This window comes from Scylla paramamosain, chromosome 12, assembly GCF_035594125.1.
Source record: "Scylla paramamosain isolate STU-SP2022 chromosome 12, ASM3559412v1, whole genome shotgun sequence".
Lineage (NCBI taxonomy): Eukaryota > Metazoa > Arthropoda > Malacostraca > Decapoda > Portunidae > Scylla > Scylla paramamosain.
The window spans coordinates 22,012,948-22,035,447 of record NC_087162.1 but is presented as its reverse complement, the minus strand read 5'-3'; the positions used below and the strand labels follow the sequence as shown (position 1 = coordinate 22,035,447).

Genomic DNA, 22,500 nt, shown 5'->3' with positions numbered 1-22,500 from the left:
AGAGAGAGAGAGAGAGAGAGAGAGAGAGAGAGACGAGCAGAGGAACAGATATCCAGAAAGACAAAGAAACACACACACACACACACACACACACACACACACACACACACACACACACACAGTTGCCAGACAAAGAAACATCTATTTTTACGTATCCTGAGACTTCTAAATGGCGTTCATACGTTTGCAATTTAAGTTTTAACTCGTTGTTTTTACCATTAAGCCACTAAATTAGACAGACGGACAGACAGACAGACAGACAGACAGACAGACAGACGGACATAAATCATTACAGGTCTGTTTTTTACTGTCACACATCCAGTCAGTAATGAGAAATATAAAAAGGTTTTATTATACTAGCACAGAATACTCTCCAGTGCATATTAAATTACTAACAGCCTCGATAGAGCCAATATATTTTTTACCTCTTGTTCTTTCTTTGTGTTCCTTTCCTGTCTGGTCGTCCCTGCGTCTTGTCTTATATCTCTTGCGTGTACAAACTATAAATAAGGCTTGGCAAATATTTGACTCACTTTTAACATCCTTCAGTGGGCGTTGTTAGGTTTTCCAGGGATTTTTTTTTTAATGGATATAGTGATGATTTTTACCAAGAGTATTCTGCATCATAAGTAACACGAACATCCATGAGAAGCCGTGTGGTGTTTAAGAGTATCCCTCATGAAAGCCTGAGGTGTTAAAAAGAGTGCAAATCTCGATCACACACAAGATTTAAAGAAGTAAAGGTTGGTGTAGGATGCTCTGTTCCCTCGTCACTATTATTTTCAAGGACCACGAATAGGTTTACACAGGTGTTCGTGGATGTTTTTCCTTCTGGCAGTATAGAATCTTTGTTAAACTATTACTGGAACCACAAAAACTCCTGAAAACTGATATTTTCCGTTAAACTATTACTGGAACCACAAAAACTCCTGAAAACTCTGATATTTTCCATCGCAGGCTGTTAAAAGTAGTGGAGATAAGACGCCAAAACGTTTAAGAGTAGAGGCCAGGAGTCTATAGGCATTGCCGTTCAGAAGGTGTGTATACTCGTACATCAGGGACGCCACCAGGGTGCTTCACTTAATTACTTCAAGTAGGAAATACACAGGGCTTCTTACAGGAGGAAGTAAACAGGGCTTCTTTCAGGGTCTTCATTACAGGTATGAACAAAGGCTGGGGGTTTTCATTCCTTCACTACTATTGACGATATCCAGACATTCTAAGATCATATGTTGTTAATCAGAATAAAAAAAGAAAAAAATGTATATTAAGTTTAAGCGGATGAGTGACTCCAGATTATTTTAACCCCGTTGATTAAATCCTGACTTAAAACAATCCTCTAAAATTTTAATCCATTCGCTTCTAACGACGAGTATATAATAAATTTTCCCGGATGAATGACTCAGAATCATATCTACCCCTTTCATTATGTAAAAAGAAATCATCCTAACTTATGTAAAATCCTCTATGGTACTGAAAGCGCGCTGTGATACTTTGAAGATGCTGTAATGCCGATTTTAATTTTCTCCCAGTGTGGCGTAGTGGGAGAGAGTCAGTCACGTGTATTGAGGTTGCGGGTGTTTTGAGTGTAAGGTGTAGCTTTGTAATTACGTAAAGGGACTCAAGTTGAAAGTTGTTTTCTAGGGAAGGTGGTGATGAGAAATGGTGAGATGGATGAATTCGGTGGGTAAAGAGTGTATTGTTGTTGTTGTTGTTGTTGTTGTTGTTGTTGTTGTTTTTCTTTGTCGTCATCAACGTCGCTGTTTTGTCTTGTTGTTGTTGTTGTTGTTGTTGTTGTTGTTGTTGTGTTGCTACGTCGTCATCATCATCATCATCATCATCATCATCATCATCATCATCATCATCATCATCATCATCATCATCATCATTACCACCACCATCTTCCTCTTTCACTTCTTTTCCTTCCCCCTCCCAACACACACTTTTCTCTGGCTTACCTTGCGTGTTCTAAGACGGCCCAGTTAGTACTCTTCACCTCCACCACCACCACCACCACCACCACCACCAACAACAACAACAACAACAATAACAACAACAACAACATGAAGTAATTCCTAAGATCTTCAAGCGAGAGAATAAACTTCCTCCCGAATTCCCTTCCTGGAGTGCCGCATTGCATCGCTGTGGCATCTCCCCGACAACACCGTTTGGGAGGAGACGGAGGCGAGCTGAGCGGCCTTGGATGAAACACAGAGAAGGTTTACGAACGGCGGCATCATCGGTCACTGGCCTTACCTGAGCTACCCCCCCACTCCGAGTCCCCACCCTTGTTTTCTTGTCTCTTACCTTTCTTACCTTCCCTGTTTACCTGTTTATCCAATGCCCCGCTTCTTTTTTTTTCTTTTTTTTTTTTTCTGTTGTGTCTACTGGGTTTACCTTTGCGTCTCCCATTGCCTCACCTGATGCCATGTCAGGTGAATAAGTGCCACGCGCAAAGGTGCCCCCTGAGGTATGAGGTATCGTTTTCTGTGTGCGTGTGTGTATGTGTGTGTGTGTGTGTGTGTTCTAATTACTCTTTGTGTTTGAGGATCATCCCGTAAGAGGTAAAAGGACTGATTTCGAGGAAGTGGGTGGGTGGGGTGTGTTTCTCTCTCTCTCTCTCTCTCTCTCTCTCTCTCTCTCTCTCTCTCTCTCTCATGAAGTGCACTGTGTGTGACGCCTTTTGTATTGTTTCGTGTAACAGCGTCAATGTTGTGTTGTAATCATGAATTCACACACACACACACACACACACACACACACACACACACACACACACACACACACACACACACACACACAACCAACCAACCAGCCACCTAACCAGCTATCCTTCCCTTCTCTCCCAGACTCCAATAAAGTCTGCAAGTGTCTGGCGGCGTGGTAAGAAAATAAGTGCTGTGGGAGTCATGAGCGCAGGGTTGCGGGGTTGCAGAGTCGACGGATAAGATTGTAGCACTGGGGCAGGTCAGGGAGAGTGCGAGGGTAAAAAAAATATAATAATAATGGGAGTGAAAAGAAAGAGAGGAAATAAAAATCCCCTACAGAGCAACGTTACGACAGAAGCGAATGTCGAGGGTCAGGGAGTGAGTGAGTGTGTGAGTGAATATCTGAGTGAGTGTGTGTTTGCTTGTCTGCTTGTCTCCGTGGTTGCTCACGTGCTTGGCTATATGAGTCTATATGTGTTTGGTTCTCTACGTGCCTGTCTGAGTGCCTCCGTGCCAGACTGTCGCATTCACACACACACACACACACACACACACACACACACACACACACACACACACACACACACACACACACACACACACACACACAACGAAGCGCGTACAAGATTTTCCCTTTATCGGGTAAGAGGGAAGGTTTCAGCGAGCCTTTGTTATGAGGTTTTTATCTTTTCTCTCCTTTTTTTTTCGTATTGATTCTGCTGCGCGTTTTTATCCCCTATAAGACTGACAAGTTGTGTGTGTGTGTGTGTGTGTGTGTGTGTGTGTGTGTGTGTGTGTGTGGTGCGAAGTTGGCGAGTGACGCAGAGGGAGGTGAGGCGAGGGGGGGCGGGTAAGAGTGGGAGGCAGGTCGGGGGTGCCTCAGGGAAGCAGATGAATGAATGTCAACAGAGTGGGTGGTGGGCGGCGCGGGCGGGGGACATACTCACGCGCCTTCATGCACATGCTAGTAGGTGTCATTTCCTTCTTCCGTGCCGGGCGGGAGGCGGGGATGAGCGTAGGCGTAAGCAAGCCGGGAAGGATGCACGGGCGTGGGTGTGCCAGCGATGAAAAAAAGAAGAGAGAAAAAAAAAAAAAAAACGGATATCCAAGGGCACTCGCCTCTACTCTGAATGACTCAAGTGTCCGAATGCGTAATGTATGACGTGCTCGGGGTGGCTGCGGCGGAAATGCTGCCTGGGCCTACTGACCGCCGCTGCCGGGATGCGGGGCCGCCTCTTCGTCATTTGTAGGCGCCGTTTTATGGGGTTTTTATCAGATTGTGTTAACGCATCGGCCGGTAGGAATATTTAATAAAATAACAATTCACCGAGATGGAAGTCGGTGGGCAGCCATGACGGAGGAGGATCAATACCCGTGCCGCGTCGCCATGCCAACCATGACGTCACGGCCGCCAGTCAATAGCCTGCTGCGAAAGTCCGCTCACACTCACTTTCTTCCTCATATACCCTCCATGACATATCAGTACAAGATCGGGATGATGGATCTCAACCTCTTGCCGGGCCGCTGGAGTGTCGGCCTCTGGGTAGCCGCCTTTGTGAAACCCCCAGGAGTTGCAGCATGCGGGAGGACACCCCTCTGGCGGTACCTGCCAACTTATGGGGTGCACTAAGGAGCTTCCAGTGTCCAAAGCGGCCGATAGTGGCGAGGGCAGGCGCGAACGAAGCTAGGCAGGGGGTTGTTTCCGTTCTCTCTCCTCCCTTGATACAAACCACACGTACCCCTTGCACGGCCTCCTTAAGTCATTCTTCCCTCCTTCTCTTCCCTTTGCTCCCCGGCCGTACCATGGATCTCCTTCCCGCTCTCTGTGTCACCCCTATTATGTGTGGACTGTCCGCCAGCTTGGGTCTTTGTGCTAGTGTCTTAAGGTACCACAGTGGTGAGAGGGCTAACTAAACAGAGACAAAAGAAGTCAAGAGGGATCCTATCTCTCTTCTCTCCTCCTCTTCTTGCTCCTCTTGTGACCGTCACCTCCACCACGTCCTCGTCACCTGACACTTGAACCCTTCCAACTCTTGCAGGTAAGATCATCATCCCTTCCCCAGGTGGCTCCTCTGACTAACCACCACCACCACCACCACCTCACCGCCACCACCACCGCTACCACCACCATCCACCCACCTTGCTTTGTCTTCTTTTCGGGCTGTTCTGCTTCTGTTTCGGGCTCGCTAAGGGTGTGGTTCATGCAGCAGGTGTGTGTATGTGTACGTGTGTATGCGTGTGCATGTGTGTATCATCGCCCGGCACACACACACACACACACACACACACACACACACACACACACACACACACACACACACACACACACACACACATACACGCACACCCTGAGGCACTTTTAGCATATGTATGCTGTAATGACTTCGATGATAAATTATATGTAGTAGTTTTGATGTAATCTTTACTTATTCTCTTTTGCACCTCCCGTCCCGTCACGCTCAGCACAACACGCCGCACCGACCCATTAATGACTCGACTCATGATTAAAGATAAGATAGCATGATGTTTTTTTCTTTTTAATTACTACACATTCTTTCTCTTTTTGTAATGAATAACTTTAATGAATTGATTGTAAAGGCGTGTCTTCTCGCTGGCTTGGGTGTGGGTGGGGCGGCAGGCGTGGTCGTGGCAGGGTGAGGGGTGGTAGGAGCAGGGATGAGGGAGGGTCGTGACGGGTTGAGGGGAGGTCGTGGCAGGGTGAAGGCAGGTCGTGACAGGGTAAGGAGTGGTCTTGACAGGGTAAGGGCAGGTCGTGGCAGGGTAAGGGGGGGTCGTGATAGGGTGAGGGCAGGTCGTGAAGGGTGAGGGCAGGTCGTGACAGGGTGAGGGATGCTCGTGGCAGGGTGCGGGGTGGTCGTGGCAGGGTGAAGGGGGGTCGTGATAGTGTGAGGGGGATCGTGATAGGGTGAGGGCAGGTCGTGGCAGGATGAGGGGGGGGGTCGTGATAGGGTGAGAGCAGGTCGTGGCAGGGTGAGGGGGGATCGTGATAGGGTGAGAGCAGGTCGTGGCAGGGTGAGGGGGGGTCGTGATAGGGTGAGGGCAGGTCGTGGCAGGGTAAGGAGTGGTCGTGGCAGGGTGAGGGGGGTCGTGGCAGGGTGAGAGGGGGTCGTGGCAGGGTTAAGAGGGGGTCGTGATAGTGTGAGGGGGGATCGTGATAGGATGAGGGCAGGTCGTGGCAGGGTGAGGGGGGTCGTGATAGGGTGAGGGCAGGTCGTGGCAGGGTGAGGAGGGGGTGTCGTGATAGGGTGAGGGCAGGTCGTGGCAGGGTGAGGAGTGGTCGTGATAGGGTGAGAGCAGGTCGTGGCAGGGTGAGGGGGGGTCGTGATAGGGTGAGGGCAGGTCGTGACAGGGTAAGGAGTGGTCGTGGCAGGGTGAGGGGGGTCGTGGCAGGGCAAGAGGGGGTCGTGGCAGGGTGAAGAGGAGGTCGTGATAGTGTGAGGGGGGTCGTGATAGGGTGAGGGCAGGTCGTGGCAGGGTGAGGGATGGTCGTGGCAGGGTAAAGAATGGTCGTGGCAGGTTGAGGGGTGGTCATGGCAGGGTGAGGGGTGGTCGTGACATGATGAGGGGAAGTCGTGGCAGGGTGAGGTATGGTCATGGCAGGAATGGTCGTGGTGTTGTGTGGCTGGAACAGAATCATGACTTATGACACGCACCACCAACACCACCACCACCACCACCACCACCAACAGCAACAACAATAGCAACGACAAGAGCAGCAGCAGCAGCAGCAGCAGCAGTAGCAGCAAACAGATTCAGCAAACCAACAGGAAAATTAAGTTAAGTGCCGACAAGTGGTGATCGTCTCTTGTTTTTGGCCCTAAACGTGGAGCCCATAAGAGGTAAACGCCCCTCCAACAACACTTCTACTTTTCCCCTTCCCCCTCTCCCCCCATCCTCTCCCTGTCCTCCTCTTCCTCTTCCTTCGTCCCTTTCCTCCTCGACCGTCACTGCCCCCTCCATTCTCTCTCTCATCTATTTTTCTCTCTTTCCTTTCCCCTTCCCCTCCTCTTTCCTTCACTTCCCCTCTTCTCACCTTCTCTTCCTCCCTTCCTTCCTGCCGTATATTCACTTCTCCCCTCCTTCCTCTTCCATCTACTTCCTTTTCTCGTTCTACAACTATTATTTTCTTGCTTCCTCTTCCTCCTCCTCCTCCTCCTCCTCCTGCTCCTCCTTCTCTTACTCGTCATCTATCATCACTACCTTCCTGTCACGTTCCTCCCTCCCTCCCTCCCTCCCTCCCTCCCTCCCTCCCATACTTCTTACTTCCGTATTTTTCTCACCTGTCTTCCCACTCTCCTTTTTCCCCTCATTCATCATCCTTTTCCTTCCCACACTCCTTTTTTTTTCCTTTTCCTGTATCCCTTTCGCCCCCTCTCACTTTCTCCCTTCCTCTTCCCCTTTCTCACTCCCACGCCCCTCCCTTCCCTTTCCCCCGTTCGGGTTACAAAATAGTAGAGTGGTAGGAGTGAATACTGAATACACAACCATCTTTTGTTGTCCACTGAAACTAGTACCTTTTGTTCTCTCTCTCTCTCTCTCTCGTGTGTGTGTGTGTGTGTGTATGTGTGCGTGTTTAGGCGTATGGGTAGGTAGATGAGTGTGTGACTGCTACTACTACTACTACTACTACTACTACTACTACTACTATTACTACTACTACTACTACTACTACTACTACTACTACTACTAGAGTGTAATTTTAAGTTGAACATGTAATATAATGTTCATGAAGTGTAAAGAAAACATCGTGCCATCTTTCTATTTATAATTTATTTTACATTCCTTCCTACTTTTTTGTTATATTTTTTTTCTTTTATCTGCATTTTGATTGTGTGTGTGTGTGTGTGTGTGTGTGTGTGCGTGTGCGTGTATGTGTGTCTGTATTACCATTATTATTTTTCATGTAAGCTCGTATTACTTTATATTCTTCTCTCTTACTGCTTTTTTTGTGTCAGTCTCCTTTTATTTGTAAGTCTGTTTATACATACTTTTTTTTTTTTTACACAGTCCGCTGCAAAATTTTAATCACAACGCACTGCAGGTTCAATAAAAGTTTCATGAGTTTATTTATTTATTTATTTTTTTCTATGTAAGAGTATTTATTTTATTTCGCTTTAATACCCTTTCGCTCTAAATCCATTTCCTCATTTCACTCATTCATCATTTTCTATTTTAAGTTCGTAGTGTTAGTTTCCCCTTCAGTCAGTTGTTACAATCCCGCTCAACCTGCTTAACAACTCACTGCTGAAGCACATGGAGGGAAACTTAACTATATATTTCACCTTTCGCTATTCTTCCTCGCAGTTTGTGTTCTGTTTCTATACGTTTTCGCTGTTTTGGATGAGCTTTCTCTACGTGGTTCTGTTGTATGCTTCTCCTTTGTTTCTCCCTTTCTATCATCTGTCTTCTCGTTTCGCTATACATCTCTGGTAATCAATTTGTTATGGGTACTTTTATTTCATTTCATTATAAGCTGATTCCAGTCTACTCGTTGTTTATGTTCACTACGGTTATTGCTTCTGTTTTGTCTGTTCCTTTGTCTTTTCTCTTGTCCTTTCTCTATATATCTCTTGTAATGAATTTGTTGTGCTTTTTTTTTTATTCCATTTCATTTAAAGTTGATTTCAGTTTACTTGGGTTTATGTCCACTGCGGTTATGGATAATAATGAATTGTACATCTTTTTTTTTTTTTTCCACGTGTAAAATTAAACTTTTTATTTCGCTTTTCGCTGCGTATCTAATAATCAGTTTGTTGTGGCTATCTATTTATCTATTATTTTTTTTTCCGGTCCGTTATAAGCTGATTCTCTGACTTAATTGTGCTTGTGTTGACTGGGTTTCTATACTAATTGGATTTTTTTTTTTTTTACGTGTTAAGGGGATTGGCCAACTGGTACGAAAAAAAAGGGGGGAAAAAAGTTCACTCAATTGATTTTCTGTGTTATTATAACTTTGTGCTCATATTGTTTGGTTTTGTGTTTTAGTTTTTTTCACATTTTAAAAGTATAAAAAAAAGACGTATAAAAACTGAAAAAAAAGGTCAGCTCATTTAATTTTCTATGTAGTTAAAGGTTTGTGTTAATATTTGCTCTTTGTGTCTGTTTTATGGTATGAGTGTTTTGGGGCTTTTGTTTACCCAGTTAGTTTAGCTCATTGGTTAGTTGGTTTGTTAGTTACCAATTGGCTTATTCATTTATTTATTTGCATCAAAGGAAAAAAAAAATATCATCACTCGCCAGTCATCACTACTACAGTCACCAGGACCGCCGCTTTTTTTTGTCACCACCACCCTGCTGTTACTCTAGTCATCACTTCCGCTATTGTCACCGCCATTCGCCACTCACCACCTTCACTACTGCAGACACCACATCTGTCATCACCATTACTTTAATTACCACATTCACAACTGTCGCTACCAGTCATCACTGTCACCGCCACTGACCACCACCACCACAACTGTCATCACCTCTACCATGATCATCACATCCACCATCACCACTACCACTTTACATGATTCTCACCACCAACCATCACTTCTACTACCACCACTGCACAATCACGATCACTAACGTCACCACCGCCACCGCCACCACCACCACCACCACCACCATTGTTGCCCAGAGGTATAGGGGAGAGGAGAATCAGGGGAGGGGGGGAACCACACTCGCACATTGCAGCAGTGGTCCTATATATATATTTTCCCCTTCCTTTACATTCACACGTGCAGACATTGCGTGGACATTACGTCAGACGAGAGAGAGAGAGAGAGAGAGAGAGAGAGAGAGAGAGAGAGAGAGAGAGAGAGAGAGAGAGAGAGAGAGAGAGAGAGAGAGAGAGAGAGAGAGAGAGAGAGAGAGAGAGAGAGAGAAGAAATAAACATACACAGACATACAGACACACACACATGCACAGGGTTAAAAAAAAATCTGTTTATGACCGAAGGAAAACGTGACGAGCTGCACGCTGACGTAGAAAACACATATAAGGGATAGAAAGAATGAGAGTGAGAGTGAGTGAGAGAAAAATTACTCAGACCAATTTATGAATTTCAGAGATTTGTGATTTGGAGTTACGTAGTGCGTGCGTATATTGTGATGACGTTATAGTGCGTGTGTGTGTGTGTGTGTGTGTAGCCTGTAGCGTGTAGCCTGTGGAAGGACCGATAAGAGAAGGAGGGGGGAGGAGAGGAGGAAGAGGAAGAGGAGGAGGAGGAAGAAGAAGGAGAGGAGGAGGAGGAGGAGGAGAAGGAGGAGGAGGAGGAGGAGGAGGAGGAGGAGGAGAAGGAGAAGGAGGAGGAGGAAGAAATACAAAGGAATACAAAGGAAAGCCAAACAACAACAGACCTTTTGGTCCTTGCAAGGCTGTTTGGTAACTACTTCTAACTAGCTACAGGGAAGAGAGACAGGACAGCATAGCAGAAGGCTCCTCCCCATCCACCACTCCCTCCAGCTTGCGCTGGCATGGAAATAGTTGGGAAAAGTATCATGCAGCATAGAAAAACTGACATGGAATTTTCATAGGAAAGGATGAAAGGAAGTTCTACTATTCACCCTACGGTGAACTCTATACGCCTATCTGAAAATGAACACAATTTATAATAAAACTGGTGTCTGTAAAATAAAAGAGTTTATTAATGAATTTAGTAATTATTCGGACAAGAAGGAAATTTTGTTGGGGGATTAGCTTTTGAATATTTCTCTATTTTATTCTATTCTATTGAATGATTCAATAGAATTGCTGTTTACGATTTCTGCGGGAAGTTTATTCCATATATTTACTGTGCGATTAAAGAAAAAAATGTTTGGCCTTGTGGGATTTAAAAGGTTTGGGTACAATCTTGAATCCATTATTTCTTATTAGGTTAGAATGATCAATGGTAAAGTATTTATTTGCATCAAGGTTACTATATCCTTTAAAAATTTTGAACACTTCAATTAGGTCTCCTCTTATCCTGCGCTTTGTTAAGCTAAATAGGTTTAGTTCTTCCAGTCGTTCCTCATACGGCCTATTACGCAATCTTGGAATCATCTTAGTGACTCTACGCTGTATCTTTTCTAGTTTTTCATTGTCTTTTTTGTAATATGGTGACCAGAACTGTACACAGTATTCCAGATGAGAGCGCACTTGTGAGTTATATAAGGCAAGGAGGAGGAGGAGGAGGAGGAGGAGGAGTAAGAGGAGGAAGAGTAGGGTTGGAGGAAGAGAAAGGCGAGGAGGGGGAGCAGGAGAGCAAAGAGGAAAAGAAAGAGGAGGAGGAAGAGAAAGGCGACGAGGAAGACGAGGAGCAAGAGGGGGAGGAGAAAGAGAAGAGCTTAGTTTAATGGAAGCAACAGTGACAGTGCCAACAGTAGCAGCAGCAACAACAGCAGCGGAACTAACAACAAGCAGGGAAGCAGAAGTACCAACATGATTATCAGCAGCAGCAGTAAGAGGATTAGGAGAAGCAGCAGGAGGAGGAATAGGAGGAGAAGACTTGTAAGGGAAAACGGTGGTATTTGTTCCTCCTTTGTGTGCCTTTGTGAGTTTGTTTCCAACTCGCAGTTTCCGGGAGGGTGTGACAAAGGGGCCAGCCGCTTCTTCCTGAGTGGTTTTCCATATTTGTTTTTTAGAACGAGGAGCGTGACTGTACATAAACACTTCCAGCAGTTCAGAGAGAGAGAGAGAGAGAGAGAGAGAGAGAGAGAGAGAGAGAGAGAGAGAGAGAGAGAGAGAGAGAGAGAGAGAGAGAGAGAATATTGTAGTTAGTAAATACAACGCATATTGTCACCACTACACACACACACACACACACACACACACACACACACACACACACACACACACACACACACACACACACACACACACACCTCGCATGACCTCCCTTAAAATAAAACGACATTACTTTTTCTTTTATTTTTAGTTAATTTACTGCCTCGTGCACTTCTGCGTATCAACACCCCTGCCACGTGTGTGTGTGTGTGTGTGTGTGTGTGTGTGTGTGTGTGTGTGTGTGTGTGTGTGTGAATGCACGTCTCTGTATATCCTGTGTATACATTAGCTTTGTCGTGTTAGTACACTATGGCTCAGGTTTTGCTATATATAGACGAAATATTCACCCTTATAGTCCAAAGCTTGTGTGCAGTGAGGTATTTTTAGTGTGTGTGTGTGTGTGTGTGTGTGTGTGTGTGTGTGTGTGTGTGTGTGTGTGTGTGTGTGTGTGTGTGTGTGTGTGTGTGTGTGTGTGTGTGTGTGTGTGTGTGTGTGTGTGTGTGTGAAGTACGTGTAAAGTAAGTTAAAGTAAATGTAATAAAGTCAATGTAAAATGTGTGTGTGTGTGTGTGTGTGTGTGTGTGTGTGTGTGTGTGTGTGTGTGTGTGTGTGTGTGGGGGGGAGGTGCGTTTGCCCAGTGAGTGTTGTACTGTGCGTGCTAAGTCTCCTCCCCTCTGTCACCCTCCCCCACTATTACTTCTCTAATAGCCAGGAAGGGGAGAGGTAAAGAGAGGAAGGGGAGGAGGAGGAGGAGGAGGTGGAGGAGGAGGGCAAGGGGAAGGAAGAGGAGGGGGAGGAAGGAAATTAATAACATAAGGATAAATAAAAGAGACAAAAAAAAATTTAATAACGATACCAAATGACAGAGAATGAAGAAAAGAAAATGAACACCGAAGATAAGCAAAATATAATTAAATAAATAAGAATAAATAAAAATGAAATAAAATAAACAAAGACAAGAGAGAGAGAGAAAGAGAAAGAGACGCACAAGTAGTACAATGAAGAAAGTAAAGAAACAAGAAAATACATTAGACGAAAAAGGAAGAAAATAAAGAAAGGAAAAACTACCTTAACATGTTGTAATCTAACTAAACCAAACTTAAGGTAACCAAGCATGATCTAACCACACCTCATTGTACATCACCTTAACCTAACCTAACCTAACTTAACTCGATCTAACCTAACCTAACCAGACAATCTAACCTCACCTCCCTGTACGTCACCTTAACCTAACCTAACTTAACCTGATCTAACTTAACCTAACTTAATCTAATCTAACCTCACCTCACCTCACCTCACCTAAACTAAACCTAACCTAACTTAACCTAACCTAACCTAATTTAACCTAACTTCATCTTACCTGTCCTGACCTCACCTGACCTCAACCCAACCCAACCTAACCTGACTTAACGTAACCTCACCTCACCTATAACAACGTAACCTGATCTCAACTCATGCCAGCCTAACTTAACCTGATTCCCTTAACTCCTCACCTAAACCTAAACTAACAAACCAAACTATCCAGGAACATAATGAAGGAAGGAAGGAAGGAAGGAAGGAAGCAAACAATATGAAAGAGAGAGAGAGAGAGAGAGAGAGAGAGAGAGAGAGAGAGAGAGAGAGAGAGAGAGAGAGAGAGAGAGAGAGAGAGAGAGAGAGAGAGACACACACACACACAAATGAAGGTGAAAAAGAAATAATAGAGGACCCAGAAAATTACCCTGAACGAGGGAGGCAATTGCACGAATGTTGCATAATGAATAACTATGGAGTGTTTGGAAAGGTTAGGTTAGAGAAAGATAGATAGATAGATAGATAGATAGATAGATAGATAGATAGATAGAGAGAGAGAGAGAGAGAGAGAGAGAGAGAGAGAGAGAGAGAGAGAGAGAGAGAGAGAGAGAGAGAGAGAGAGAGAGTAAAGAGCAACAGGTAGAGGGAATATAAAGGTAAAGGGAACGAAGCTAAAGGTGCTAAGGTATAAGGAAAGCCAGTCTCTCTCTCTCTCTCTCTCTCTCTCTCTCTCTCTCTCTCTCTCTCTCTCTCTCTCTCTCTCTCTATGACTGATTATAAAAGTGAAATATTAAAAATGTGACATGAAAATGCAGACGTCATCATTTTAACACACACACACACACACACACACACACACACACACACACACACACACACACACACACACACACACACACACACACACACACACTACAACTGAGAAGTTAAATGAAAAGATATAAGAGAGAGAGAGAGAGAGAGAGAGAGAGAGAGAGAGAGAGAGAGAGAGAGAGAGAGAGAGAGAGAGAGAGAGAGAGAGAGAGAGAGAGAGAGAGAGAAATAAAGGTGACACAGAGACATCACACTGGGAACAATACCACCACCACCACCACCACCACCACTTCCACCACCACCACCACCGCCGCCGTCACACCTACGCGTCACACCTACATACACACCTCTTGACGTCATCATCTAGTACAGTGACGTCATCATCTGGCTTACAATGACGTCATGGGTTACAAAGTCTGACGTCATTATCTGTACAATTTTTATGACTCATGCTGCCGGTGGCTGTGGCGGCGGCGATGGTGGTGGCGGCGGCGATGGTGGTGGTGGCGGCGGCGGCGGTGGCGGTGGTGGTGGTGGTGGTGGTGGTCGTAGTGTTTTTTTCCCTTTATACTGTCTGGCCCAAAGGCATACCGACTCTCTCTCTCTATCTCTCTCTCTCTCTCTCTCTCTCTCTCTCTCTCTCTCTCTCTCTCTCTCTCTCTCTCTCTCTCTCTCTGTATGTGTGTATCTATATCCCTTAGTTGTTGTTTTTTTTCCATTGTTGTTACATGTTTATTTGCGCTTTGATTGTAGTGTGTGTGTGTGTGTGTGTGTGTGTGTGTGTGTGTGTGTGTGTGTGTGTGTGTGTGTGTGTGTGTGTGTGTGTGTGACGTGAAGACTTTGACGTCATTTTAGTTTTTATAATCCACACTAGTATTATCTGGCAGAGAGAGAGAGAGAGAGAGAGAGAGAGAGAGAGAGAGAGAGAGAGAGAGAGAGAGAGAGATAAAGAGAAAGTGATTTGACCTTCGTTTGTTACCTACATTTACCTAATCTCTCTCTCTCTCTCTCTCTCTCTCTCTCTCTCTCTCTCTCTCTCTCTCTCTCTCTCTCTCTCTCTCTCTCTCTCTCTCTCTCTCTCTCTCTCTCTCTCTCTCTCTCTCTCTCTCCGTACCTGTTGCAACCTCCATTCATCTGACCACTTGTAGGCATTGTTGACCCAGGAAAATAATAATAACAATCAGGGAATGGTTGGCAGTTGCGTGTTGCAGGAGGAGGAGGAGGAGGAGGAGGAGGAGGAGGAGGAGGAGGATATCAATAAAGGAATGAAGTGTGTGTTGAAAGATATGAAAGAGAAGAGAGAGAGGGAGGAGGAAACAGAAGGGGGAAGGAAAGGAAAATGGAAAGATGATTGATGTGATAATGAAGACGTGTCGAGGTGAAGAGAAGGCAGGCAGGTGCGGCGGAAGGGGAGGAGGAGGAGGAGGAGGAGGAGGAGGAGGAGGAGGAGGAGGAGGAGGAAGGAACATGACCAGTTTATTATTTTTTTTCGTTAGTATTTTTTGTTTTCATGCTTTTTTGACACACACACACACACACACACACACACACACACACACACACACACACACACACACACACACACACACACACACACACACACACACTTTCCTTCTTATACAATCTCTTGTTCCTTCTTTATTTTTTTTTTCATCCCCCAACATTTTCTTTCTCGTTCACTCAGTCACTCACTCAGTCACTCAACCACTCACTCCTAACTAACACTACTATCACTAAGCCACGCACCATATCACACAATTTGCAAACCGCATGAAATCACCAGTTGTTTGTCAGAATACGATAAGGCAAGATATGAGTCTAGAGTATAAGTAGCTGGAGATAGCCTATAACAGATACCCTTTAACTCTTCCACTACAAAAAAAAAAAATAAAATAAATAAATAAATGAACAGGGAATGATATAAATAGGTAAAATAAATAAAGAAAGAAATAAAGTAAGGATACATCGTAAACTTTATAAATTCCTCTCAGTATTCAGAATAAAATCAAACTGTAGGTGCTAAGGGAGTTAGTTAAACTTTATATTTTTCTTCATCCTCTCTCTCCCGTCTTCTAGCACCGTTCTTTGCCGGCTGTCCCGTCCCACTCTTCCTCTCCCCTCTTCCCTCCTTCCTCCTTCCTCTGCCCTCCGTCCTCCTTTCTCCTCCCTCCTGCCTTCTCCGTCCCTGCATCCTTTTTCCTCTCCCTGTCACCTTGCTTGATGTAGTAGAAAGAAAATTAATGGAGCAAGTTTCTATATGTGTTACCTCTCTCTCTCTCTCTCTCTCTCTCTCTCTCTCTCTCTCTCTCTCTCTCTCTCTCTCTCTCTCTCTCTCTCTCTCTCTCTCTCTCTCTCTCTTATATAAGGTTAGATAATTTCAAGTTTGGTTGGATTATAATGGGTTAAGTTAAATAATTTTAGATTATTTTATGTTATGTTACGTTAGGTTAGGTTCGATTGAATTTAATTTTAGGTTAAATTTGTGTGATTTTTTATTTATTTATTTGTTTATTTATTTATTATTTATTTATTTATCTATTTTTTTTTTTTTTTGAGGGGCGCGCGTCTCTGCCTTATCTCATTAATTTTACGGCTTTTTTCTTTCATGGTTAGAGTTCATGCGACAAGGACTTTGTTGACTTTTTTTCTTCAGCTAATTTTGTCTCTGGTGTGTATTACGAGACGCTTCGGCGTGCCATCTACGGGACGTGCAGCAGAGCGAGTGTTTATTGCATAATCCACGGGCGCATTTACGTATTATACCTACACTTAAAGTTATAAGGACAGTCATATATATATATATATATATATATATATATATATATATATATATATATATATATATATATATATATATATATATATATATATATATATATACAGAGTCATTTTCCTATTATAGCTGTACTTTCAGTCATATATACACAACCACATCTAATACTGGGGCTTATATTTATATCATAGCTACAATTTCATTCGTGGAGATATTTGAAGTTTTAGTTACGTTAATGATTATGTGGATACTTATAGTCTACCTCGGTAAAGCAATAACTTCTCTCATTCATTTCACTGGAAAACTCTAGAACAATTTTTCTTTAGTACCACACTGCACACATATACTTCATACATACCATCCGCATAAAAAAAAAAAAGCATACCTTTTACATCATATCGTAGCATCGTACTTGTATAAACGAACCGTCCTAGCTGGCGCATTGAGTGCCGCACTGCACGCCACGCTATCGACGCGGGGCAGGCGCTGAAACCTTTCCTTCATTCATCTTACTATTCTTCTTTCCTTATTACCTTGAATTAGGGGCTCGCGGTGCACGCCATCCTCACATCAGCAGGGAGGGCGGGGCGGCTCGCTGCTTCCTGCCTCGCTAGCATACTGAAGAGCCGAAACTCGCGCCGCGCCTCCTGTACTGTTAACCTTTTCACTGCTGACGAAGATAGATAGATAGATAGACAGATAGATAGATAGATATATAGATAGATAGACAGAGAGATAGATAATTGCCACACTAAAGAGAAAACGTGTACGAGTACAGTATATTTTTTTCGCAGCGTTCTCAAAAAAAAAAAAATAAATAAATAAACCTAAAATAAATAAATAAACAGTTCAGAATCATAAGTAATTCAGAAATTCTCTCTCTCTCTCTCTCTCTCTCTCTCTCTCTCTCTCTCTCTCTCTCTCTCTCTCTCTCTCTCTCTCTCTCTCTCTCTCTCTCTCTCTCTCTCTCTCTCTCATCTTTTATTTATTTCGTGCTTCTTAGTTTTTCTTCCTTTCAAGGTAGTGCAGTGTTTGATGTCCCTTGTGGGGAGGCACGTGTTCTTTCAGGAGGAGGAGGAGGAGGAGGAGGAGGAGGAAGTGTTATCGGGAGATGGGAAAGTAAGAGGAGAGAAAGAATGTGGAAACAAAAAAAAAAAAAAAGCAGAAAACAGGAAGAAGAAGAAGAAGAAGAAGAAGAAGAAGAAGAAGAAGGAGAGAGAGAGAGAGAGAGAGAGAGAGAGAGAGAGAGAGAGAGAGAGAGAGAGAGAGAGAGAGAGAGAGAGAGAGAGAGAGAGAGAGAGACTAGAAGAGCGAGAGGGAAAGGGATGAGAGGAAGAAAAGAAAAATGGGACAGGCGATAACAAGGAATAAGAGGAAAATTAGTGGAGATAAAGGGATTAGAGAGAGAGAGAGAGAGAGAGAGAGAGAGAGAGAGAGAGAGAGAGAGAGAGAGAGAGAGAGAGAGAGAGAGAGAGATCTAACAAGACTCAAGGTGAATTTTAAACTTTGATATGATTATTGGAAACTCTTAACTTCATGAGGCTGAAAAAGAGAAACACTCCCATTTGTTGTTACGAGGAGCAGGAAGAGGAGGAGGAGGAGGAGGAGGAGGAGAAGGAGGAGGAGGAGGAGGAGGAGGAGGAGAAAAGAAAAACAAGAAGAAAAAAAACAAGAAAAGAAAACAAGAGTAAAAGAAAAACAAGAAGAGAGAAAAAATATGAAAAACAACAACAACAACAACAACAACAACAACAACAACAGTTATAACAACAGCAGCATGAGGAAAAGGAGGAGGGAGAGAAGGACAACAACATCATCAACAACAACAACAACAACAACAACAACAACAACAACAACAACAACAAGATAATGAAAATAATGATATTCAAAACGATGGCGACGATGATGATTATGGTGATGATGATGATGACGATGATGAAGTTAAAGAGAACGTGAAGGAAAGAGACTAAGAGAGAAAGAGGAGGAAGAGTTGCAGAAGGATTGCAAGTATTAGGAAGAGGAAGAGGAGGAGAGGGAGGAGAAGAAAATTAAAAGGAATAAGAGGAATTAAGAGGAAGAAGGTTTTTGATGGAAGAGAAGACTCAGAGGAAACTGAAGAAATAAATGAGAGTTGTTAAGAGGAAGCTACTCAATGTGTGAGGAAGAAGAGAGAGAGAGAGAAAGAAAGATACAGAAGAAAATAAATACATGAAAGATATAAAGAAACTGAAAGGAAAGGAAAACATCAGGAAAGAGAGAAGGAAGAAAGAAAATAAAGAAGAGCGTGAGAGCGGAAACAGGACATGTGATGTGTGAAAGAGGATATAAAAAATAAAAAAAATAAAAAGAAAAAAAATCATTGAAGTTGTTTTAGTAGTAATAGTAGTAGGAGTAGTAGTAGTAGTAATATTAGTAATAGTAGTAAAGAAAGAAGAAAAGAAGAAAAGGAAAAGTATAATTGATGCTGACAGTGAAATATGAAAGATAAAAATGCAAAATAAAAGACAAAAATGCAACGAGAAAAGAACGAAAAACAAACATATGTAGGAAAAGAGAAAAAGGGAGGGAAAGAAAAGTGAAAAAGAGAGAGAAAGGAAAAGAGACAAGACATGGTAGAACGAAAAATAATGCAAAATCTGATCTGTAGTCTCTCTCTCTCTCTCTCTCTCTCTCTCTCTCTCTCTCTCTCTCTCTCTCTCTCTCTCTCTCTCTCTCTCTCTCTCTCTCTCTCTGTAAACCTTCAAAACTCTCCAAAAGTTATGCTGAGACTGAAAGATTGTTATTCCAAACTCTTTAACTCTTTTTGCTGTTGTAATGGCGAGAGAATTAAGTCTTCGTAATGATGTAATATCCTACTAATTGATGCACAGAGAATGGCGGTGATGTTAAGACTCTTTATCAGCTCTCAGAACACCGTTGTTTGTATTCCTAAAGGCTTCGGGCTTTCATAAGTTCTACTTTCAAAGACCAAAGTGATTTATATATATATATATATATATATATATATATATATATATATATATATATATATATATATATATATATATATATATATATATATATATATATATATGAGGGATACCGGTCACTGGCAACAAAAACCTAATAAAAAAAAAGGCCCACTAAGATGCCGGTCCCCGAGTAGGATCCAAAGCTGTAGTCAAAAAGTAAAGGATAAATGTCCTGAAACCTCCCTCTTGAAGGAATTCAAGTCATAGAAAGGTGGAAATACAGAAGCAGGCAGGGAGTTCCAGAGTTTACCGGAGAAAGGGATGAATGTATTAGAGAGGTGGACAGAATAGGGGTGAGAGAAAGAAGAAAGTCTTATGCAACGAGGCCACGGGAGGAGGGGAGGCATGCAATTAGCAAGATCAGAAGAGCAGTTAGCGTGGAAATAGTGGTAGAAGATAGCAAGAGATGCAACATTGCGGCGATGAGAAAGAGGCCGAAAACAGTCAGTTAGAGGAGAGGAGTTGATGAGACGAAAAGCTTTCGATTCTATCCTGTCTTAAAGAGCGGTATGAGTGGAACCAGTAGAGCGGCCTTGACGGAACCCATACTGGCAATCAGATAGAAGGTTGTGAAGTGATAGATGTTAAAGAATCTTCCTGTTGAGAATAGATTAAAAAACTTTAGATAGGCAGGAAATTAAAGCAATAGGACGGTAGTTTGAGGGATTAGAACGGTCACCCTTTTTAGGAACAGGTTGAATGTAGGCAAACTTCCAGCAAGAAGGAAAGGTAGATGTTGACAGACAGAGCTGAAAGAGTTTGACTAGGCAAGGTGCAAGCACGGAGGCACAGTTTCGGAGAACAATAGGAGGGACCCCATCAGGTCCATAAGCCTTCCGAGGGTTTAGGCCAGCAAGGACATGGAAAACGCCATTGTGAAGAATTTTAATTGGTAGCATGAAGTAGTCAGAGGGTGGAGGAGAAGGAGGAACAAGCCCAGAATCGTCCAAGGTAGAGTTTTTAGCAAAGATTTGAGCGAAGATTTCAGCTTTAGAGATAGATATGATAGCAGCGGTGCCATCAGGTTGAAATAAAGGAGGGAAAGAAGAAGAAGCAAAGTTATTGGAGATGCTTTTGGCTATGTGCCAGAAGTCACGAGGGGAGTTAGATCTTGAAAGATTTTGACACTTTCTATTAATGAAGGAGTTTTTGGCTAGTTGGAGAACAGACTTGGCATGGTTACGGGCAGAAATATAAACTGCATGAGATTCTGGTGATGGAAGGCTCAAGTATCTTTTGCGGGCCACCTCTCTATCATGTATAGCATAAGCTGGGTTCTTGCGATGTTCTATTTTGTGTTTATATTGATTGATAAGGTGAAGAAAAGACACCCAGACATTCACGCGCACGGACTGCCATCGGTGAGAATTACAGAAGAGTCTAGTTGAAATCGAAGCAAGGGAAATGAGCCCACCGGTGAAGGAGGTGATGCAAGTTAGTTAAGAATAGATTAATAATGAAAATAGAGAATGCAATAGCGTTATAAATAGAGGTAAAAAGAGTAATAAAAGAAAATGTAATAAAAATAGCTAATTCATCACCGCAAGGGAACATAATCTGGAATAGAAAAATATGATGGCAGTTAAAGTCGCGGATGGAATTAGAAAATAAATGGAAATAGAATAAAAGAAAAAAAAAGAGAGAGTGAAAATATCAAAGTCGTCATAGAAATAAAACAGTTAGGAACATAGTTATGGATGAAATTAGAGAATAAATGGAAACAGAATAAAAGAAAAATAATAAAAATAGCGCAGTCGTCACGGGAATAGAACACAAGCACAGAGAAGGAATAAAAAAGGAATACAATGAAAATAATAGATTAAATATTGGAGAAACAAATAAAAATAGAATAACTGAGATGAATGAATAAGGAAAACAAATAAAGAACACATTTGAAGGTATAATTAAACTACGAGTCTTTTATTATTAGTGAGAAAAAAAAGTAATTCACAAGCTATGGAAGGATGATTAATTTACATGTTTTTTTTATAATTATTACCTAAAATGAAAGGACAATAAAAAAAAAAACTCGCAATTTTATCTGAAAGCTGGGTTAAGTTGGGTTAGGTTGGATTAGGTCAGCTTAGATTAGGTTACGTTTAGACTCATGCAGCTCATTAATTTCACTGCTAATCCCTTCATTGCGCAGATTATTATTGGAAAAGCCGTCATATTTTGCCAAGAGAAAAGAAAAAAATGTCTGGAAATTAGCAGGCCAAGGTTATTTCCATAATCTCCAAATGAAGCAATACATAGACAGTGCCAATATTGGTGCTGCACGAGGGATAGTAGTTGTAGTAATTGTAGCAGTAGCAGCAACAGCAGCAGCAGCACCAATAGTAGTAGTAGTAGGAGCAGCAGTAGTAGTAGTAGTAGTAGTAGTGAGGGGAGACTTAGACAGCTAGCTAAAGAGAAAGTTTGTGAGAGAGAGATTAATGTAAAAGAAAGTAATGAATGGTGTATGGGTAGCAGGGAGAAGGCATTACACCATCACAGCAGCAGATGGACAGTACGATAAGTGAGCAGTGGGAAATGGACAGGAAAGCGAGGAGGATATGAAAACTTGAGGAGGGAAGTTGTGGAAGTAAGAGCAAGAAAGGTACAAGAGGAAGGCATGTTCGTAGCATTACAATAGTCAGTAAGTGGACAGTAGAAAATGGACAGGAAAGGAAGTGAGGGAGAGATGAGTGAAAATAAGAGGAGGAAAGGCACTAGAGAAAAAGACATCAAATGGAGAATAGAAAACTGACAGGAAAGGAGTAAGGACTTAGACAGCTAAAGCGATTTGTGGGGAGGGAATTGTGAAAGTAAGAGAGGGAAGGCACTAGAGGAAAAGACAAGAAAAGGACAATAGAAAATGGACAGGAAAACGAGGGAAGAGTTGAACAGCTAAAGAGAAAGTTTGTGGGAAAGAGAAGAGAAGAGTTGGAAGTGCAGGCAAGTAGGAGATAGATAGCGTGTGGCAGCAGGGAGGGAGTATCACAGCATGACAGCATCACAGCGGCCACTTCCCTCCACACTAACTTGAAAAATGACGCCAATGAAGGGAAAGGGAGTGAGGGAGAGTGGTGCGGCCCTCAGGCGTGATGTATGTCAGGTATTACACAAAGTATGGACGCAGGTGTTGCA

At 43.0% G+C, this 22,500-nt stretch overlaps 2 protein-coding genes across 3 annotated transcripts in view; one reads left to right on the top strand and one right to left on the bottom strand.

Annotated features, from left to right (window-relative positions):
• LOC135105878 (GTP-binding protein Di-Ras2-like) overlaps positions 1–22,500 on the top strand; it is a 112,251-nt gene that overhangs the window by 14,283 nt on the left and 75,468 nt on the right. The window contains exon 1 of one of the 2 annotated variants that reach the window (XM_064014519.1): positions 4,352–4,747. The exons of the other annotated variant lie outside the window; for it this stretch is intronic. The gene's annotated coding sequence lies outside the window, so the exon portion shown is untranslated. Of the gene's footprint in view, positions 1–4,351; positions 4,748–22,500 lie in introns of those variants that run through there. 2 annotated transcript variants of the gene reach the window in all.
• LOC135105410 (mucin-2-like) lies at positions 5,287–6,366 on the bottom strand. The gene has a single exon (XM_064013546.1). The coding sequence runs from the start codon at positions 6,364–6,366 to the stop codon at positions 5,287–5,289; it is 1,080 nt and encodes a 359-aa protein (XP_063869616.1).